Source organism: Arctopsyche grandis, chromosome 9, assembly GCF_051622035.1.
Source record: "Arctopsyche grandis isolate Sample6627 chromosome 9, ASM5162203v2, whole genome shotgun sequence".
NCBI lineage: Eukaryota > Metazoa > Arthropoda > Insecta > Trichoptera > Hydropsychidae > Arctopsyche > Arctopsyche grandis.
In genome coordinates, this window is record NC_135363.1 from 25666223 (window position 1) to 25689205 (window position 22983).

General features: G+C 34.6%; 1 protein-coding gene across 3 annotated transcripts in view; it reads right to left on the reverse strand.

Moving 5' to 3' along the window:
* LOC143916905 (maternal protein pumilio-like) overlaps positions 1 to 22983 on the reverse strand; it is a 171640-nt gene that overhangs the window by 109851 nt on the left and 38806 nt on the right. For all 3 annotated transcript variants that reach the window (XM_077438188.1, XM_077438187.1, XM_077438186.1), the window contains exons 7-10: positions 17402 to 17573; positions 17078 to 17189; positions 16882 to 16982; positions 12596 to 12766 (exon numbers count right to left, since the gene is read on the reverse strand). In XM_077438188.1, the coding sequence (XP_077294314.1) occupies positions 12596 to 12766; positions 16882 to 16982; positions 17078 to 17189; positions 17402 to 17573 (556 nt within the window). The remainder of the gene's footprint in view (positions 1 to 12595; positions 12767 to 16881; positions 16983 to 17077; positions 17190 to 17401; positions 17574 to 22983) is intronic.

Below are 22983 nucleotides of genomic sequence, written 5' to 3' on the forward strand. Positions count from 1 at the left end.
CAAATAAACGCAGGGCGTGCGCTCGATTCAAAATATCGGCACGTAAAAATGATCCAAAATCCATAATTAACGAGCCTCACGTAGAACATTAATGAATTTTAAATATTCACCAAAACAGGCGACCGAGGTGGTGACTCGCCCTCTATAACGCCGAGCCCTCGCTAACGAATAGCCGGGCCAGTTAGCGTTAACCGGTGATACATTTATTTTAATTTTGAATGACACAATCGCGCACACTACACATTTCATAGACCCAGAGCATGTATGGAGAGACAAAGTGTATTAATCCAAAACGAAAACAATATGGCCGTATTAACCGAAAAAAAGTCTGGGGAAAGGTGAGTGGGTGTCCACCGAGTCGTAGAAGAAAACGAAAATAAGGGATCGTGCGCTGGAATAGTTCCCGCTGGACCAATTCGAACAGAGGAAAACACAAGTTTGCGAAAAATAAGAAATTCAAATTCAATACAGCACCGAATAGGAATTACAATACGCAAATATGAAAATCAATAGCGAAATGGGAAACAAACGAAAAGTGGATTTCTCGCCAGAAATGGTAACTTTTACCAATATAAAATATAAAATAAAATAATAAAAAAACAACATTAATGTAAGCGTATAAAATAAACAAAAAAGCTTTTTGTAGAGTGGTAGGGTAATCTCAAAAATCCCTATTCATATTGCAGTTGAAAGCTGAAAACGGTGTAAGAGCAAAACTAGAATTGTACGCGAGCCGGGAACGTAAATGAAACTGCAAAACTCATTGTTACAACAGTTGAGGAACTTTTTCATTCGTCGGTAAAATATCAACATTTTGTACATTGTGTCGCGAAACCAACAACACAACACGGAATATATTGGTGATATATAATACGAAAATCTTATTTATCGAGTATACATGTACCTACGAATAAACAGAGGAGGATAAATATTATTACCGCTCTGAGCAAACACGTCGCCACTATTAGTGTCCCAGGAAATAAGTGTATGCGATAAACGAAAGAATGGACGTAGTGCAGTGCAAGTGATACACATAAAACGTTGACATGTGTATTCGTACGTAGAATGGGTCCTTTTGGTAATTGGGGTGCTTGTTATTGTGGTCGCCCCAACGGCTTTTATATCGTCTGTATGAATTTATAGGCTGCCAACCCAAATAGTTAGCGCTTTATTACCCAAATGAAGCAGATCGCCACAATACGGACAAATAATGAGCTTGTTTACTGCCTGGGAGCAGATCTTTCACGATGAAAATGAGGATGTTTAGCATATATTCAAATGCGTCGACCTTTGATGAGATTAATACTACACACACGATGATACATTTGATAATGCAAGTTTTTGGAATAATAATATATTTTGCAAGTGTTTAAAAAAAATCTAAATCAGTGTTTAACTATCAATACAGATTTTTGTCTATTATGGACACAAATCACGATATTTCTACGACGTTTTTAATATAATCATAATAACTGGTTAAAAGATCAGATAATCACTTCGATAAAAACGTGTACATAATTTCACACGAGATACAGATTGATTGTTGTCGGAACTTGTATGTACTATAACTCGGAGCATGTACTATAATATATGTAACTGTTACTACATACTACCTAAGAAAAAAGTACATATATTTAAGGTCGATTTAAAATGTATTTAAAAAACACTTCTGAGAAGGGTTATTGTTGATAAAAACTAATATCTTTTGATATGTACATATGTACAGTAGTCATAATTAGTGCCGGATGGGTCACTGCGAAAATTGGGGCAGGATCATTACCGGGGGCGCACGGCAAAGAGGATCAATGAATGGAAAATGTAGGGTATTGTCGAAACGATGGGTTCGTGAATGACGAAGGTTGGAAAATATTTAAGGGAGGTGTTGTTGTGGGCGCCAGGGCGGCATATGCCAAGAAAATGGCGCACAAAGGCGGGGGTGCGTTCCCCCGTGGAGCAATTGGCAGCAAAGGTCGCACAAAACGGTCGTCGGACCGTGAAGTCGACGAGTGTCGTCGCTATTGTTCGACATTTTCGCTGACATTTGGACTGAAATGCCGCTTGTTAAATGTCACGCACACTCGGACGAGAGGGGGCCGACCCCCAGGACTGGGACCCGAGATGCGGTAACCTTAAACGCCCTTCAATGATCAAAAGAATATACAAAACTACTAATTAATCCATCCAGATATTTTCAAATCATAATCTGAACATCCACTGGGAAGTTTGCCTATCAAATATAAGGAATTGCCTATCAAATAACATTGGTGTGTAAGCTTGTGGCTTCGTATAACACGAGCAGGTTAAAAAAAAGCGATTTATTTAGTGAGTGAATTCCATTGAGTTGATTACGGACTGATGCTACGAATGCTTACACTAATTCTTATCTCTCTTATGAAATTCAAATACAGTAATTTGATTGATGATACATTTCGGGTGAGTCATTCATACACGATCAACTGTGTGAATTGGTCAGCAGTGTCTCAATTGATATCATGGTTAAAATTACATATTTAAACTAAATTAATTCCTTATCGCAGTGTGACTCGTCGATGACATCATTAGTACCCATGTCGAAGATATGCTTAAAGGTCTGGACTAATCTCGCGATTGACCTTACGGGTTTTTAAAACTCTAGTTGTTTTTTTTAATTAATCAGGCTACCGTTAAAGTTACTGCAAGTTCACATATCAAAGCGAGCGACGCTTGGAAATGGGAGAAGATCGCTTTTCCCATCGTTCCGAGCACCCGACGAAGATGCGCTAAAAAATAAATATCGAAGGCGGAGAAACAAAACCCGTACTTATTAATAATATGAGAGTTCGTGTGAACGGAAGTCAACAATGGCGTTGTTGGCTCGTAAAAAGACGCATGTGGGAAAAATTGTGTTGTTAACCATCTCTAGTTGGGGTTGTTGTTGTGCGCAAACAATTACTATGTAGAATATAACCGGAACGACAAGTTCACATGCGCGGTCGACGCTTAAACAAGCGAGAAAATGCAAATCGGAAAAACGGGTAATTGAACGGGGCCAATCCGATTTAAGTATTTCTACAAACAAAAAAGGGTACATTTAAAAACGCCGTGCTATCACTATTCGGACGTACTGATTTTTTGCGTAAATAGCGAAAGCAGTGCGCGCAAGTGTGCTTATTGCAGCTAGAAAGTGAAGAACCATGATTTCTTGTAGAAGAAAGTCGCACTCGAGAGCTCACTTTACTATTATTGAGTTATAACAACTATTTCCCATTTATACAATTAAAGATGACCTAGTGACTATGCTAGAGTATTATTTGACACCTTAAAGATATATGTATCTTTATCCAATCTATGTAGTTCACAAATTCTGATTACTACACATGTATTTATTGTTTTAACTTTGAATGTATGCTTTGATCATTTGTGGCTGTGGTGCAATTCAGCCTTAGTGATCACACCGAGATGACCCAATAAATTAATGCATTTAGTCAAACGTTCAATATACCGAATCCACATGGGACGGTTCAAAATTCAACGTATGATATGACCGAATTTGTCGTTAAATCAAATTTCACACAAACCTACCCAGTGCATTGTCAACGTCGAGACTGTCTAGCAAAGGAATCGAAACGGACTTGATATTCAGAGAAGCGAATTTTTATCACTTCGCATACGTTTGCGACTTGATTTAATTCAACGCGTGACAAATTAACGTACGCTTTTTTGCCTTTTTAAAAGACGAACGCACGTCACACTCGGCCGTCAAAGAATCGGCGCTCGACAGGTTAAAAGCGCGCGAAATCGCTTTCAAACGCGGGGCAGGGGGTGGCGGCTCCATTCTTTGTCGGGTGAGGGGGTTAGAAGCGACGTCCTCGTCATCGGTGACGCTTGACAGCGTCGACAGACAGATGAGTGTGGGGTAATGTGCACAGACAATTCTAAAAGTTAAAGCGTTTCTTTGTTTCCACAACGTAGAAACAAACGCTCGATAGATCTATCAACCGTTTGACAGGAAGATCATCTCGCAAATGGATATAGCACTCGCGCGTTTGCTTTATCGAATAATAATTTCAATGCCGTAAAATTTAATGCCGTTGCAAAAATAGACCAAATTTTCCTTTCAGGTGGGCCGCAACGCGAACGATCGGGCCACGTTCGACTGAAGGCAGGTAAGGAGACATAATGTGACAGAACACATACACATACACGGCGAAGGAGAGCGCTCATCTCATTTTCCCGCGTTTGACAGACGAGTGTGCGCGCTCTCCCCCACGTCTCCCTAATAGTCTCCGTAATTTGACATCGACGTGAGAGATAAAAAATTCAGCGACGCTCTCGAGTAAGGAATACATTTAATACTACTTAGCGACCATAATAGAGTTGCGAGATAAAGTCTCGATGTTGCCCCGTAAACCGTCATGGGATACGGGGTACGTAGATGATGACGTCGCTCGACGGTTCCGCAAGTACGTATATAAAACGTAAATGTCAATGTATATCTGTTTAGACATTATACTTGTACAACCTATATAGGCAGCGTGTCCCTTTTTAGCCTAGCGGTCTCATATTATTTTATTACTGAAGAAATTGCGTAATTCGTTTAATAATTTTCAAAAAAAATATTTAATGAAGTATTTTTTCAGACAAAATTAATTCGCATTTACATAGTATGCGACACATTTTTTGCTATGGAAACGATTGAGTTTGTGCTTAGTTTAGTATGAAAACTTATATATACTTATAGAAAATTATGGAGGAATAAATTTAAATCGAAGTCATCATATGCAAAAATAGATAAACTAAGCCTCCGAAACAGAATGAAAGTGGTAGTTGGGGGCGGTTTCTACTAGAGTTCAAATGCGACCCGTCGTTGGTGTCAAACAATGACCGACAAATTATAATTATGGTCGTTGGAACAAGAGCAACGAATTCAACGCGGGGGTTAGCTTGGGTAGGAGCATTGACACAATATTTTCATTGCGGGCGACGTGACTTTTAACCCTTTCGCCGCGACACAGTTTACCCATTTGCCCGAAAATATGTCACCGCGTACAAAGAACATCTGCGTGCATCCATCCAGACACTCACACCGATTCAGGATGCGCGCGAAGAGATTTTCAGACTTCTCGGCGCGACGCACACGTTATATTACATCACTGAGAAAATATAATAATAGCCGGTTGATTCACGGTTTATGCCAATGGTCAAGCGCGCTCCGAATAGATCATAGAGACAATTTGATTAAGCAAGCCACCGTCAGATTAATGTGGTCGAGAACGACCACAGGTAGGCGTACAGCATCCCACGCGCAGCCCCTGAACAAAGAATTCCGAGGTGTAATTGGGACGCGCATCGGTGACTGTGCACCGCCGAAATAAACACTGCTCTCGAATGCATTTTCAATCAATCACAATCGGCAATCGGAGTGCAACTCGACGATGGTGTGATAAACGTATCTAGAAATAGACGATGACGATGATAATAATAATACAACATAAATAACAATAATCATGTGCGAGTATATTTTATGCGGGCGCGCAAGTGGATGGATGAGTGTTGATAATTTTGGCGAGAGGAAAACATCTGGTAAGAAGATGTGCAACACCTTGGGAAACCAGCCAAACAGTGAAAAGAATCACTTCACGTGAAAACAGATCACCGATCCGACGAGTCAGTCGTACGAGAAAGAAAACGTGTTTTCTTTTTTAGAAATTAATTGATGGGTGTGATACTTCTTGCACATATGAGCTTGTCGTCGACAAATGCTTTCATTAGCAGAGATTGTAAACAATATCGATGCTGCGGCATATCAAAAACAATATGGTAAGTGACAGCTTCAATTCAGCGAAAAAAATGTAAAAGCGAATGAAACCGAATAAACGGAATGACTGAAATGAATTCGTCAAAATGTGCGTAATGAAGACGAACAATCAAGACAAAGAAAATCATGACAAATAAAAGAATCGTTAGAAATTTAAAAGCTGGCCGAACGCCACGAGGATAATATATGTGCCAATGAAAAAACTACTTCGGATGAATAATGCTAGAAACCAAGTTTATTTCGCGAAATTCTGCAAATAACTTACTGTAACGAAATTTTTGGCACGGCACACAACGCCAGTAAAACAGTATATTACAGGTAAGAAAACCAGGAATATTCCAAGCATAATAAAATAATTCATAAAACAACTAAAACGCGCACCCGTGAAGTTCGTAAACGTTCGGCAATACACTAATCCCGTTGGATGCGACCGGTCGTGGGGATAAACATTGGCTAATAATAAAGACACAGAACGGTAAATTCCAGGAATTAACCTGTCACCAAGCGGTCAACGAACACAGCAACCGAATCCTCCCCGGTTTACTACGTTTGGTGTTACATTATCTCGTACATTACATAATATATAACATAATATACCTACGACACGAATGAGAATAGTTTTCAGGCCACTACAAATTTTAATATAAAACGCGATAAGCACGTCCAGCAGCTGTACATGTGTATATTATGCATACGTACATGTACGAACGAATATATGAGTGGAAGTTTCAGCGACAGTGGACGCTTGAAACGGATGTTAGTAAACTCATTCATCACCAGAGTAATGAACCTAGGTGCAATAGAGAAAACGGAGATATATTGCACGAGGAGACGCCGTCCAAGAAAAGCGTCAACTTAAATTAAATTTGATCAAATTCTTTTATTTACAATTTATATACCGAATTTATATATTTAATTCTTAACATTAAACTTACTTGAAACAGCAATATTTGGATTTTTATGATTTTTGCATTTGTCGAATGTCGAACGCACAGATATACCACCAGCCTATTATTATAACATAATTGTAAGAAAATGATTTTAATTCGTTTTACGGCTGTTTGAAGTAAATTCCTATTGATCACATGTTCTGACCAATGTTTGCCCGATACAAGACTACTGAAATGAAATAGAACTAATAGAGACTATTCAACTCGACTTCCACTAAATCGAGATTGTATTGTATTCATAAAAACGACGATTAGATTTTATGACGAAACTTGACGAGTGCTTGCGGTTAAATATATATATACATATGTACTGCAAAATGGAAACCGCATCGCACTCTTACGCCAAATGTGCATTATTATTATTGTTATGAAACGCGTGTATATTAATATAAAATCGAAGTGCATTGGAATATAAAACGGGTTTCGTCTAACTTTCACGGTATTCCGTTTCAATGAACAAAATAATAATTAGAGCATTATAACACTTATTTACATCACAAGTGTGAAACCGATACGACGGTGAAAATAAGTAAAATTATGCGTCGGAATGACGCAACACATTCGTTGCAAGCGGCATTTTTTTTTTTTTTTTTTTTTTGAGATGATACACATGCAGAGTGGAGTGATGGTTTGACAGGCCCATTTCACCGGTTGCGTTATGATGCAACGCCAAATTACTATCAAAATAGAAAATACAAGAATGCGCGTGAAAATCAACAGTATATTACAATTGCCAAGAAAGCTATACGGCCGAACACACCTTTAATAAAATAATAAAAGTGGTTCTCACCCTCCGGAGAAATAATTAGCGCACGTATGTACATTTGTAATAAAATGGTGTAAAAATTCCCTAACGTCGTTATGATTCGGAAAAAATACGCACATCTAGAGGAATGGTGGGCATAAAAAATCCTGTTGAAAGGTTGACGTGAAAATTCACAAATAATATAAATAAATGTCACGTTTGTGGATTGCGTCGACGTGCGTAAAAAATATAACGTGTTGTTATTTAACCGCGAAGGTAACAAATGAACGCGCTCAATCTCACATACGAACTCACCCACACGCACGCACATCCACACACGTAGCCAACTTTCATTCGATCATTTTTCATATTTTTCAGAGAAAACTTAACGAACGCAAACCCACATAATTAATTCAATACATATCGTGTAAACACGGCCGTTGAAGAAGTGACACGGTGATGCGCGCCAGTCAAGAATGTGCCCCCCCCGTTGAAGGGTAAATCTGTCAAATATTTCAAGGAAAATATTCGACACGACTCTCTTTTAACTCGTCGAATTCCATTCCTTTCGCAAATAGACTGCGCCGCATTCGCAAAAGTGAAATTTCATGCCAGTGGAAACAACGAATGTCACTTAATGGCAAACAACCGAGGACTGACTATTGAACTCGATCGTAAAACATTCGACGACACTGAATGGAAAACTAAAACAATGTCGATGTTGCTTTGTAATGAATTAACCCGACTAAACAAAAATTTACATTTTACATAACTTTTCGTATTCAACATGTGAATAACATTTTAATGAATGAATCTTTTACTTCGGTAATAATAAAAAACCTATTCGGTTATAATAAGCAACGGTGATATTAATAAGACGTTACATTCCATATAATTACTCAAATTTAAACATGTGAGCGAAAATGCAAATTGAATAAATATTGAAAATCGGCCCCAACCTAATAAATTAATCAAGAGCGTGAAATTTTTCAATATCGCCGCGATTATTTAAATCATTCAAAGTCATTCGCACTCAAGAGTCGCAATTAAATGTGTGAATTTTCGCCTGCCTCTAATATGTTGAATATTCGACTGATTTATTACGTTTGACAGAGAAATCCGAATGGATTCATCCCGAGAATTTATGCAATAAACTTATAGTTGGCACAGTGGTTATAATTATAAACAAACCATTAATTATAAAGTATTAAGAGATATCCCGATGAGTTATATTCTAACAAGACGTGATAGTATTCGAACAAAAAAAAACCGAAAGCGTCTTTCGGAAATGACAAAAAATTTAAAATATGGATTTATCAATAAGGAATAACGGCGGGAGGTAAAATAGGTTTCGGGACGATTTCATGAAGAAAAGGTGGGTTCCTCAGGGGACGCATGATGCTACGTGTACGTCACTAATACCGCGAAACGGGCACATATGGTATAAAGGCCGAGCCGTAAGACGAATTTACGAGGACACCTTTACGACGGGATGCGAAGCCATCCCGAAGCGTCACCGCGGTGAAAAGCGACCTGGCGCGGTATAAGTCTATCGAACCTGTGTCTATGTATTACTTTCTATAGTTTTCAAATGCTCAAGAAGCTTTTGAAAACTTCACTTCAATTCAATTTATCAACGTAAGTAATAATAGTTCCATCCGGTTTGACCCGAGAGTATTATTAATCAATGGCTTCAAACTTATGTATTCATAGCCTACATCTCAAAATTATTGAGACAATTAGCTTCAGAAAGGAAAAATGATTAGGTTTATAATTATATTTATAATAATAATTATAAACTTATATTATAAAATTATATTTCCAATGCAAGATTCACTTTTATTAAGAACAAATTATTGCGTCGTCCCCTTGTTGTACGTAATAAACGATTTGCACAGTACTTTTATTACAGGGTTTATGCAATCCAATAAAAATACGTATCAACTACAAATGTATTGAAAAAAAATTGCCTGGGGGCCAACCGTTCAGTTCATTCGAAGTCGCATTTTGAAAGAAATATAAGACGATATGCCCTCTTAAAGCATTAAGAACCGTAGGTACTTTAATTCAACAGTTGTGCGAAGAACGGTGTTTTGTCCACCAAAAGCGTTAAGCGTTGAATACGAAAACAAGTCAAAAGTGCCGTTCTAGTTTGAGGTGCAAACAACGAAATACGTGATATTTGTCTTTTAATGTTTCCGCATCAACAAATCAACACCTGAACAAACCAAAAATACTGCGTTATTTAAAGGGAAAAAACATACGAATGATTCTCTGACATTGTTTTAGAGAAGTTGTTTTCAATTCAACGTTTATCTTTCTTCGTACAAAACAATGCCTCTAAACGCTCACCCGGAAAAATGCTCCCCAAAGATGTTAAAAACAAGGCAACAATTAAAAAAAATTGTAATTATAAAACCGTGTACTTGATTATAAATAATGAGTAAAAAATTCGCCATTATTTACACAACACCTGACAATAAACATCATACAATATTATTAAGAACACGGTGTGCATGGAGAGATAGGGCTCACTAAAATAATAAAGATGGCATATTTAGCTATAACAAGATCGATAAAATATTTTCGCAACAAACCGCAAAGAGGTAAAGAAGAAGTAAGGCCAGAGAAGGGGAAGAAATTTAAGAGACTTCGGGGATATCGCTAGGGGTTGTAAATATAAATAATATCAAATCCTTCGAGACAACCAGTACGAGCCATGGCACCGCGAGTTTACCTGCAAAAAGGACACTTGACAAATATTGCAAACACCGAAACCTAAACAGTTTCACCGACATAAGAAATATTTACACGGTTTTGTGCAACGTATGTATATATGTATATGTATATAGTAAAAACAATTTTCGTTTTAGACGAATTATATCGAATAGGAGTTACGAACAAGGCCGACGAATTAAAATAGTCTAATTGTTTCGGCGCCAAACTAATTCGAGACGGATAAATAAATAATTAAACACGACCGCAGATTGACATGGGATATTTGTCGAAGAACAATCAAATACGTACGCAAAAACACGCAGAACCGTGCGGATGTTGAAAATTAACCACGGATTTGCCGAATTCATTCAAAACAATGGAAATTTTCGAAGAAAAATTCAATCGCTCGGGTGATGGAATGAATCGATTGTTCTAATGTGACCGGATTTAAGATTCGAAAAAACAAAACCGACATCCGTTGTCAACAAAACGTCAACCCAGAATCACTGATCAGAATCAAATAACAAAAAAAAACATAACACAACAAATAAGCACTGAGAGCCAATTAAAAACTGCAACGGGAATAAAATCACAGGTAAAATCAGACGTAAATAGAATTGGCATGCAATTCGAAATAACACCCTCCCCGATACGGAAATAGACTTAGCTACCGGTCGAATCGAAACGTGAAAATCTATCTATAAAATTTCCAATAGCATTTTGCATTTATTTTATAATTTGCGCAACGTCGAAATAAAATTGGAAGCAAAACGATTTGACTGATTACTAGATTACATATATACACTTAAACGAGAAAAGCTGAAACCAGCATCCATCATGAGACAATATTCCCGTTAACATTTCTGATTTAAAAAAATACAAGATTTAGTCAATTAATTATTTCAAAATAAGTATTAATTAGTAGAATCGTGGTCCAGACGCCCAAACGAATTAAATCAGTCTTATCCTTCAGTGTGCTTCCCTAAGTTAGAGCATTCCTAATTTCAAGACTGAATCTAGGTGTTTGTAGAGATGCGAAGACGGACATCAACGTCTTCGCAATCCTTCAATTAGCGTCGGCTCAGCCGCCAGGTCTATTGGCTTTGCAATGCGGCTCGCAAGCCAACGCGTATGCACGCCTGAACATCAAACGAATCCTGTATTTCAAACCCTCACTACATATAATACATGCATACCAAGGCACAATCACCAATTTCATTATAAAAAAAGCCACCGCCAGTTAAATTTAAATTCAATATGCGATCGTGATAAAAAGTATTAGTAAATAAAAAAAAGAACGAATTGTGGTATATGTATGATAAATGAAAAGAGACAAAAGTTGAGGGCGTTAATTAAATTCGGCAGAAGTGCCATCAGCGGTGAAGGTATTCATTTTTGTCATTACGAGTGACAAAAGAGGGCGAACATTAAAAAGAGAATAACAAACATTAGCACAAAGACAATTCAACCCCCGAGAGGACGTAACGCGGTCATCACACGTATTATTAGAAACCATATTGGTTTAATAAACAAAAGAGCTTTTGCGCTCCAACTTCGGCGTGAGAGTGGAAACTTTTTACTCTATTATTCCATCAGCTGTTTGTTCATAATAACGAAAAAAGTGCTCGGAATAAATATGGGAATTAAAATGCAGCGGCAGGAGAGCGTATCGATCTCGCGCACACAGAAAACGTTTTATTTGAATATAGATTCGTTCGCGATTAAAGACGGCCATTCTCATAATTAGGGTTTAAAGTTAATTATATTTACTCTTCTCAAGACGGACAGAGATAACCGTTTGTGGGGAAGCATCGAGCTTTAATTTCCCAAGAGTTCAATTTCACTGTAGGCAGGTGAGTAACGACAGCTTAGTTAACTTAATAGAACGAAATACCATCCTGACATTGTTAAATCCGATGCTAAAGCACAATACGCGAAACGAGTACTTTTGTACTTTTGATCAAATACAATAAGGTTAAGGCAAAAATTCAAAATTACGTCGAAATTTTTATCCAAATATGTATATCAGATTTTGAAAATAAATGCCAATACAACGTTACCAAAAATATGCAAAAAGTAAACTCAGTATCAAATTAAACGTAGGCAATATTAAGTATTACATATGGGCACTTTCCAAATCGGAAGGTATAATCAGAAATCGGCCATTTTAAACTGTCAGAATGGCGTTGTACCCTTTTCAAAGTAATCCCAAAAGCACTAAGAATGTTAACCTTTATTTATAAGCCTTCAGATATTATTTATTTGTACACAAGATAAATGTAATTGGAACTCAAATGAAGAAATTTAAATTATATCAAATATTTCGAAGGAAAATAGTGGTAGATAGTTTTGCACGAAACATAGAATTAAATAATTTTGACATACCTGAACATCGAAGTTATGCTGTTGTTGTTGTTGTTGTTGTTGTTGTTGTTGTTGCTGCTGCTGATCTGAAAGCTGTTGCTGTTGAGGTGGAAGAACGCCTACGCCGACTCCAAGACCTCCACCATTCACAAGAGATTGGGTTCCAGAACTTCCAGGTGGTGCAACGTATCCCTAAAACAATAATTTTATTTATAGTATTACTAAATATCACGGCCGCAGCCAGGATGTTTTTTTCGAGGGAAGGGGGTAGGAGGGCCGAAACAAAGACACTCCCTTAGGCGATTTAAAAAAAACCTTTTTTTTTATATTTTATTCGTTCTCAGAATTCGTGGAAAATTAGGGTTAGTGTTTTTACCCGGCTTCGCTCGGTATTTGTAATATTAACAGCTTAAACATGGCGAAACTAATAGTAAATATTCATTTGTTTTTTTATTAAATTTATTTGAATCGAAAAAAATAATATTCAACCATATATCGATATCGTCGTCATAGAAACTTTGATTTGTTTTCGATGTTCCCAACCAAATATAGTTACATACTAAGTCTCTTTCGAAATAATATATTAGATGTACATATTCTTCGGCACATTTAAAATAAGCATTTATCCAGGGAACTCAATTCATTCACTTTTTTGGACCAAAAAAAAATCAGTGGCGGTTTAATACGTTTTTCTTGTATTCAATGTATGATTTCGAAAGAGAATTTGTATGTATTTAAGTTTTGGATAGAAGCATCGAAAACAAATCAAAGTTACTATGACGATCGTTGAATATTAACAGGAGTCACGTGGCCCAACAGTTTACAGTATTCAAACAAGGGCTGTGGAGTCAAGAGTAGTAAAAAATGAACCGAAACACTCATTTTTTATTACAGTATGTGCCAACTAGAATCTCAAATTATATTGAAGTAAATCCACTAATAAATTCAAATTTAATAATCTTATATATCTAATATAAAATTTTAAAAGAAACTTTGTAAGTATGTAAGAAAATATTTAATGTTGGTTGGAACTTTGTAAACAAAACAAAGTTTCTATGACAATTCAATTGGTTTGAATATTATATTTTTTTCGATTAAAATAAATTTAATAAAAAAACAAATGAATGTTTACTATTAGATTAAATATGTTTAAGCGGATTATATTACAAATGCTGAGCCTTAAAGACAAGTAAAAACACTAGTATTCAATAAGATAAATAAAATATGGCTGTTAATTTCAAAGAATTCATTCATGATTGATTGATAGTAAAAAAAAAAAAAAAAAAAAATATATATAATTATATATCATCGTGTAATATATCGTGACATATAATATATTATTTTATTACATAAATCTGGGAATATGGATACACATAGTCTGATCTATGTAGTACATACATACATATATGTATTGTTCTTTCACAAAGATTTTTTCGGAAATTAGTAAATCTATTATGTAACTATTACAAATATATATAAACTATACTTATAATTAGATTTGTTTAATTGCTTTCAAATTGATCCAACCAAGGTATTTCTACAATGTATCTATAAATATGATGATATGTACATTGCATTAGCAAAACTATTTCTGTACTATGGGGTAATAAATTATAATCAAGAAACTAAAAAATCTATTGCTATATTTAGTTATACGTATTTGTAATACAAAATACAAATGAGAATTTATATTAACGTTTAAAAAAAATAACGAAATCGAAATTCTCGAATATGAAAGATGTGAAAATTCTACACAAATTGTAGGTAAAAAATTGGTAAAAACCCTAAACAAAAAATACCAATAATTTACTTTATAAATTTTACTATAAAATAGACCATTTGGAAGACAAATACTTTCCTGATGGAAAAATAATAATTCAATTTTTACCAACTTGAGGCATCTATGAGTGAAATATCTAAGCTTTGTGAAATACCAACAACACTTTGAAAATTTTAAAATCGTGGGTGTTGGGATGTGATTTTACTGATTCAGTTTTCAATACAAAATTGATACAATATTTTTTTTTAAATTACAAATATTAAGAATGAAAAAAATCGCTATTCGTCTGAAAGAAAAATTATTATTATTACTACATCTAAATAAATTTTGATTTATGATAGATACACTTAATATGCTATTAATTAGTTATTATTAAAATTGTCAACAATAAGGTTCGTACGAACCTTGCAGATACTCCATAGATTTAACAGTAAATAAATATGTATCTTCTAACATAAATTGGATTCCAATATTGAAACACATAAATATGAAATAAAATACTTTTTATGGTATGACACAAATTAAACTGTTCGACAAATGACGACTTTTTGTTTGGTTCAGAGATGAGATATGGCTTTTCTTATAGATCTATGCCCAGTGAACACGAATCTGGTAATAAAAAAATGTTGATTGGCTCGAGATTCGGAGATATGTGTTTTTTAAATCGCGCGATTTTTCTATATCTTGGTGTTGTTCGGTCGATGTCTCAAAATCTGTCAATTTCCTGTTCAAAATGAATATTGGAATCTATAGTCGGGTATTTTATCTTTCATTTGTAGAACTTTTCAGCTTTCAAATCTCGCTAAATAGTCGTCCAGTTCAAATCAAAAGTCAAAAGTACGTATTTTCACTTGGGATTTTTTCCCATTGTTAATACTATTTTATATTGAGTTTTTTCTATTGAAACATGTTTATTGGGATAGTGTTAGGGCCGGGCCGCACCGCTCAACTCGCGAACAACTTTGTTGACGAGTTTTGTCGCTGAAAAGTCTGCGAGTGCGGCCTTCCTTTCAACTCGGGGACGACCTGAGATGACCGCACTTGCTACTTGTTTTTTCACTATAGAGACCAAAATACAATACCGCAATACGTACAATACGCATTCAACGCATCTATTGTAATTTATTAGGATTTTCAACATCTCTATTATTTCAATTGTTAATTTTACAGAAAACAGCCACATACCCTGTCGTTTTAAAATAATATACATACATGTGTTAGAGCTATTGTCTATTGTTAAATACACAAGGATACTATTATTTATATTATACACATAATTTGTAGACTCACTATAGAGAGCAAAAGCGACCAAGATTCCGCTCATTTTCAAGATGGACGCAGAAGAAGTTGGACTCAAGTTTTATTGTCGTCGTAAGCAAGTCGAAAAAGTCTTACTTACCGTTTAGTATTATCTATTGTAATTTATAAGGATGTTTAACATCTCTATTATTTTGAATATTAATTTTACACGACACAGGCACATCCTGTTCATTTAAAATAATATATATTCAATATGATTTCAATATGATTCAATGAGTAAAGATGATACAGTTACAGAACCTATTTAGAAATAATTGTTCAGAAGATTTATTTCAGCAGCACCTGTCGAAAGTCCTTCAAAACCGCTGTCTATTGTTAAATACACAGGGACACTGTTATTTACATTATCCACATAATTTGTAGACCACATTTTCTTTAATTTTCTCCAACTAATTGTATTTCGTCTCTTCTTCCTCGATCTCCGGCAAATTCCCTTGTTATATTTTTGTTATTTCAAATTAATGTTTATTGTACTCGATAGATTTAACAAACTTATTACGTACAATAAATGATATTTGAATCAAATTTTAGTTCAATTACCTCATATATTGAGCAATTAATTGAGAAATTATCTTATAGATTGATCATTCATACAATAGTGGCATGTCGTAGATTGCTCACAGTATGGTAATGAATCCATTTAATTATATAATTCTCGTTGGTACAACGTTCGTCTACATAGTTGCATGAATCGGCGCGTCTTGATGAGTGTTTTTTTTTTGTATGGGTTGAGCGGTGCGGCCCAGCCCTTATGGCCACACTATTTTTTGTTTTCGTTTAAAAGGGTTAATTGGAAGTGTTTTTTAATACCAGATTCGTGTTTACTGGGCATAGATCTATAAGAAAAGTCATATCTCGTCTCTGAACCATTTTTCGTGTTGAACAGTGTTATTGAACAATGAATTTCATCACAAATATCCATATTCATCATATATTCGTGAAAACGTTAAATAGAAATCCAACTATTCAAATTTGTTTCTAAACAGGTGAATAATCATATTGTTTCCAAGAAAATACATATTTTAACCAACCAATTTTACACTAATGATTCATTTAAAATCTTAAAATGATTTCCATATACGTGTGTACAATACAAGTACATTTTTAGATGTTTTTTTTGTGTACTCGTGGCTAAAATTACATTCTAAAAGCTCAAAAAAGTGTGAATGAATTATTTGGAGCATTATTTGAAAAGTGAATCCATTACCTGCTGTGATTGCGCGAAATTTGAATTTTCAAATTGTTGATGATGCTCCATTTGCAAAGCTAATGTGTCAATGTGATTCATCGAATCATTCAAAGCCATTCCTAAAAAAGACAAACAATTATTAATTAAAATCAGGAAATGATAATTTAATATATGTATATATATATATTGAATTTAGTAAAAGAAAAATTCATACCTGGATGCATCTGGGCGTGATGTTGCGGATGTTGAGGATGTTGGGAATGCAAATTTTGTAAGTGGGGTGCACCAGCAAGCTGACCAGGATGACCAAGCATACCAGGATGGGGCTGAAAGTTTTAATTGTAAAATTAGTATGTATGGCATAACGTAAAACGAATTATAGAACACAGTAAGTAACAACATGCAATGTATAACGATAACTCTCTCTGGACTCGGACAAATATGAAAACTGATTCGGCAATGTTAATTGTATGATTAAAACAAACACAGGGATACAGTTGAAACTTGAGAATTAGAATCAAAAGAAACTAAATATAACCTGATGTGGTTGCATAGTATGCATGTGATGGGGTAGGGGAGGCATGATTGGTGCGAATGGGGCGCCTTCCCCAACACAGCCGACGTTTCCTCCGATGTTGCCGCCGACTCCGCTTCCATTGCGATGTATTTCCTCGTCTGCTGGAGATGGCTGACGTGAACCAGGAGTACGACTGTAAAAATAATTTGCACAAGAATAAATAACAGCAGTACATTTGAATTTCAAAGTTACATAGAAGAAAATGGACAAACTCACTTCACAAGACAAGTGAAAGATTTTATTTGAATCAATTTGCTATAACCGACAGACAAAAATTTTCAATAAATGAATACCATGTAATAAATAATTCAAATATTTAAAATTAAAATTCCAATAAGTATCACACATGATGTATGTGAATATTTATTATCCTGCTATATCGTTGAAATATGAATAAATATTAACAATTGTGACAAATGTGTCATTGAACATACGTATCATAAAGGAATTGAAATCAAAATTTCATGCAAATTGTCAGAAACTGTAGATTTACATGCCAAATAAATTGAAATCTATCTTGCTACCCTGCCAATTATTGTAAAATTATCATAAATGTATTTTTAAATACTAAATATAATTAAAATCTCTGCCTATCTTTTTTTGAGAAATATATATATATATGTATTGAATAGCACTTTCCTGCCTTAGCGTACTCATGAAATCGCCAGTTTATATTGACATCGTCAATCCCTATTATTGAAAAATTTACTATGTACACTTTTATAATCATTCAAACCATTCTTCTTCACTTCACACTTTATTATCTAGCTAAAGTGGCACATTAGGGTTATCTATAATGTTGCTATGTCTAAATTTCAAAACAAAGTCAACCCTCCTATGCCATGGTAATTCAACTCCGGAAGAAAACTTAAAATACGTTTACATAAGGGAAAAGAAAATGTATTGGGTTTTCTTACATTTTTATTTTTCCTATTCCTTTCTTATATTTCGTACGCATTATTCCAAAAACGATTAACCGCGTTAGATTTGGCTATTAATAAAATAAACATGACATAAAAAATTTAGTGCATAGTTAACTTGAAAATTATATGGTTATTACAAGACTTAGGCTAGAGATCGGGGCATTATTGTTAATTTTTTAGAACAAGCATATATTTACACGCTTTTTTTAACTCTCTTGCTTAGAAGACTGTTGGAACGAATGGTTATTGTTATTGACAATTGCCCTGACGAGTAGCCAAAGTCTAGTTATTTACCCATATTTGTATTCCAAAGCTTTTGTGTTAGGTTCGTTGAGATTCAACCCTATCAGATGAGATGTTAATTTTTCTTGAAACGCTGCTTAAAGATTTTGAGGGGTGAAATTTACAATCCCTATATTTTGGAGGACTTAAAATGTTGGACACCTCAGCGAAGTAGGGAATCTCACCCTAGAACAGGCATCGGCAATCTATGTATGATCAGTGTGTCACTGAGTGACTCATTTGACAATTTCAAGTGACCCACTAGAGTTAATCGGTTTAGGCTTAGGATTTTTTTTTTCATGTAATAATTACCAAAAAATAACTTTTTTAAAATATGTTATTGAAAAATATGCACTGGGTCAAAAATTATATGTTATCTGCTGATATTATTAGCATTGCTAGAGAAAATTTATTTGCAAAGGTTTAAGGATGTAAATGAAAAAGATGAATGTCATAAACAAAATAGTAGTATGATATACATTAACACACCCGACGCTTCAAAGCGTTTTTGGAAGAAATTTAATCATAATTAGGAGATTTCATGTTACAAACGGAAATAAGATGATTAAGTTGAGGCAAAATACTTCATAAATTTATAGTGCTTTGATGACATACAAATATTTTTTAACGACATCAATGAATATGAACTGGAACGCAATTATAAACAATGGTTTTTAAAACTGTTGTTCTTAGCAGACATAATGAACCATTACAATGATTTCAATGAACGACTCCAAGAAAATAACTACACAATATTTGAATTCATTGAGGAAAGGTTTAGAAAAAAAGGAAGATAATCATCTTCTCGTGAAATCAACGTGTTGGGCATCACTTCCTACAAAGTTTTCATCTTTAAAAAATTAGGCTTTGCCATTTTTTCGGCGTTTGATTCTACGTATAAATGTGAGCATATATTTTCACATATGAAATTTATTTTAAGTAAACATATCAACTCAACTATCGATAAATCCTGACGCTTGTATTAGTCTTAAGGTGACTAAATGTAAACCAGACTCAACTAAGTTGACATCACAAACTCATAAATTTATGAATGTTAATAAAGTTCATAAATTTATGAACTAAAACTTGGCAAGTTTATTTTTATAATAATAAGTTTGAATATTATTTCATTGTTTTTTTTTGTTTAAAATAATGTAATTATTTTTTCAATAAATTTTATCTTACTATTCAATAAAAGACTGTTAAAAAATGAAAATACCCACTGACCCGAAACATCTCAATAGTCGCATTTTGACCCACAGCTAAAAAAAATCGATTCTGAACTAAGAAGACGTTAGTAAAAATGTTGCCGATGCTTGTTCTAGAACACTTTTTCTACCCATTTGCACCATCTAGGACCAATATTCTCATAGATGTCTGTATCTAATGCCATTAATCTTCTCAAAATATTGGAAGTTCCGTTCTTTTCATTAATAAATAAAAACTATGACAAAATTTACGTTATCTTAAATATACCCAGGGCTTTTTTCACATATAACGCGGTGGAACAGCGTTCCGGCACCTTTTTGTCTCACCATTTTTTATGTTTCAAACGAATATTCTATATAATTTAAATATAATCTTTTCCAATAAAAAACTTGACAAGAGTTCTGGCACTTTTTTTTTTCAAAAAAAAAAAAAAAGCCCTGCTATTATTACCTAATAAAACATAGAAAAGCCTTGAAAAAATTGGTAATGTCCCATTTTGAGGAAAAAAATAAATGGTCACGTTAGGTATGGGTGTATTTACATTAACTTGCTAATATTTAAATACAAGAGAACCGAAAACCGGAACGAAAAAAATAGCGGTTCGGGTCCCTGCAATAAAGTTGTGAAATAAATGAAAATCGGGGAAAGCAGCACCTGTGTGCGAAGGTGGCAATCAGCTGTTGTAGTATTTGTCGCGACCGCCGCTAGATGTCAGGCGTGGAGAATTCGTAGGCGGTGGAAAGTGGGTGGTGTGGGTGGTGGGAGGGGAAATGGAAGCCGGCCGCGTGTTCCGACAATAACAAAAGGTTGCGCGCGCCGCTGTCACCGTGACAACACCAACACCGACGCACAGATGCCGGCTCGGCTCATTGCGGCCAAAGGTGCCGCCACAAGCGTACGTTACCCTATCCATTCAAGCGTCACTACTTACTATCAAGCGATCGACCACAGACACGATTCCTATCCGAGATTGCAACCAATAATAAAAACATTATCCATTGCCTGTTTAATGCCATATCACAAGATTATTCACTTCTTTCAATGAACTAACTATATGAATACATCCTTCTGTATTGAAAATGGTTTCAAACAAACTAATAAAAAAAATGAACAATTGTTTACACGAATTTATGAGGTTGGTAGGTAATAAGGGAAAAACTTCCTGTTGGGCGCTTATAAATTAACAACAGTCACGCGGTCCAACAGTTTGCAGTACATATTCAAACCAGGGCTGTGGAGTGAAGAGTCGGAGTAGTAAAAAATCAACCGACACACTCATTTTTTTAATTATTTTCTTTATTACAGTATGTGCCAACTAGAATCTCAAATTATATTGAAGTAAATCCACTTATAAATTCAAATTTAATGATCTTATATATCTAATATATAATTTCAAAATAAACTTCGTAAGTATGTAAGAACATATGTAATGTTGGTTGGAACTACATAAATAAAACCAAGTTTTATATGACAATTCAATTGGTTTGAATATTATATTTTTTCCGATTCAAATAAATTTAATAAAAAAACAAATGAATATTTACTATTAGATTCGCCATGTTTACGCTGTTTATATTACAAATACTGAGCGAAGCCGGATAAAACAACTAGTATAATATAAAACCGAAACGGCGTCTGTAATTCGTTTCTGATCGGCTGTATTGGTTAAAGACGTTTGTGATTGGTCGGTCGTAAAATGATATTATTTTTTTTTCAATTGAAATAAATTTAATAAAAACATTAAGATTTTTTCATGGTACGACGGTATTCTCACTACTAGACTGCATTTCCACTTACCGAGCGAAGCCGGTTAGCACTAATTTATTTATAAAAATCATGAATTCAAATTAGATCTAATCTAATATATAATTTCGAAAGAGACTTTGTATGTTTGTAAGTATGTAAGGTATGTGTGGTAGAATCCTTGACGTTAAATTTAATAAAAAAAAAACAAATGAATATTCAAATAAATTTAATAAAATGTTTACTATTAGATTAGCCATTTTTAAGCGGTTTATATTACAAATGCCGAGTAAAGCCGGATAAAACCACAATAGTTGTAAATAAAATCGTTGAATTGCACGTATTTTGATGTGTTTATATACTATTTTTTATTAAATTGTGTATGAAATTCATACACATACACTATGAATGTATATACTTTTTATTTATACCTATTTCATTACCAATAATTCAATAAATTGGGTAACATCAATTTTTAGTGATTTTTTTAATATTTTGAATATCGCCATTATTTTCATTACTAATAATGTTATACGTTGGCAAGAAAAATCGATCTTACTAAAATCATTCAAGTTGGAGTCGAATCAAAAACAAAAAGTCGGAGTTGGTAAATTCTGATCCGACTCCACAGCCCTGATTCAAACTCTAAATTTCGATTAGCCGCAAAGCTTTGTCATGTGCAAACCTCAAAATACGCGACTCCTACGTGTCAGAGCAACTTGGGTGATCCATAGGAATCATGAAAGGTGAACTTCGTACATATAGTGTTTCCCCTAATACCATTGAATGCAATTAAACAATAGTTTAATTATCGGTATACACACAGAATCTTTTTATTTAAAATATTTAAAATGTGTTCAAGGCGATAAGCGACGATATACTCAAAAATTTTAATTGAAAAGCATACAATTGAAAAACAGCTCAGTCTAGATATTTACAAAGCACAGCAGATTGCTCGCTATCATTATAATAACAAGAATCGACATACGTTAAGAAATCTGACTCAATGTTTGAACGGCACACATTGACTCATCGAATCCTACGTGTATTTCGATTCATTCGATAAGACTTCGACAACGGTCATTTCAATGTTGCACGATGTAAATTTTCATGCGCGTAAATAAATGCAAGATGCAGTTTTGCCCGCAACGAAGAAGCATAAAAAATACATATATATGTATATATTTACACATATATAAAATAATAGTGACCTTGCTCGGTGGCCGAAATATTGGCGAAGAGAGTTAGCTCGCTGCTCGCCAAAAGACATAAGTACACATTGCTCTTTAAAACAAAATAATGGCGATTGTTCGCCTTGTGCGAAAATGGATGTCATGAATCGATTAAGATTGTGGAAGGCCTTGGTTCAAATCCAATTTTACCCGC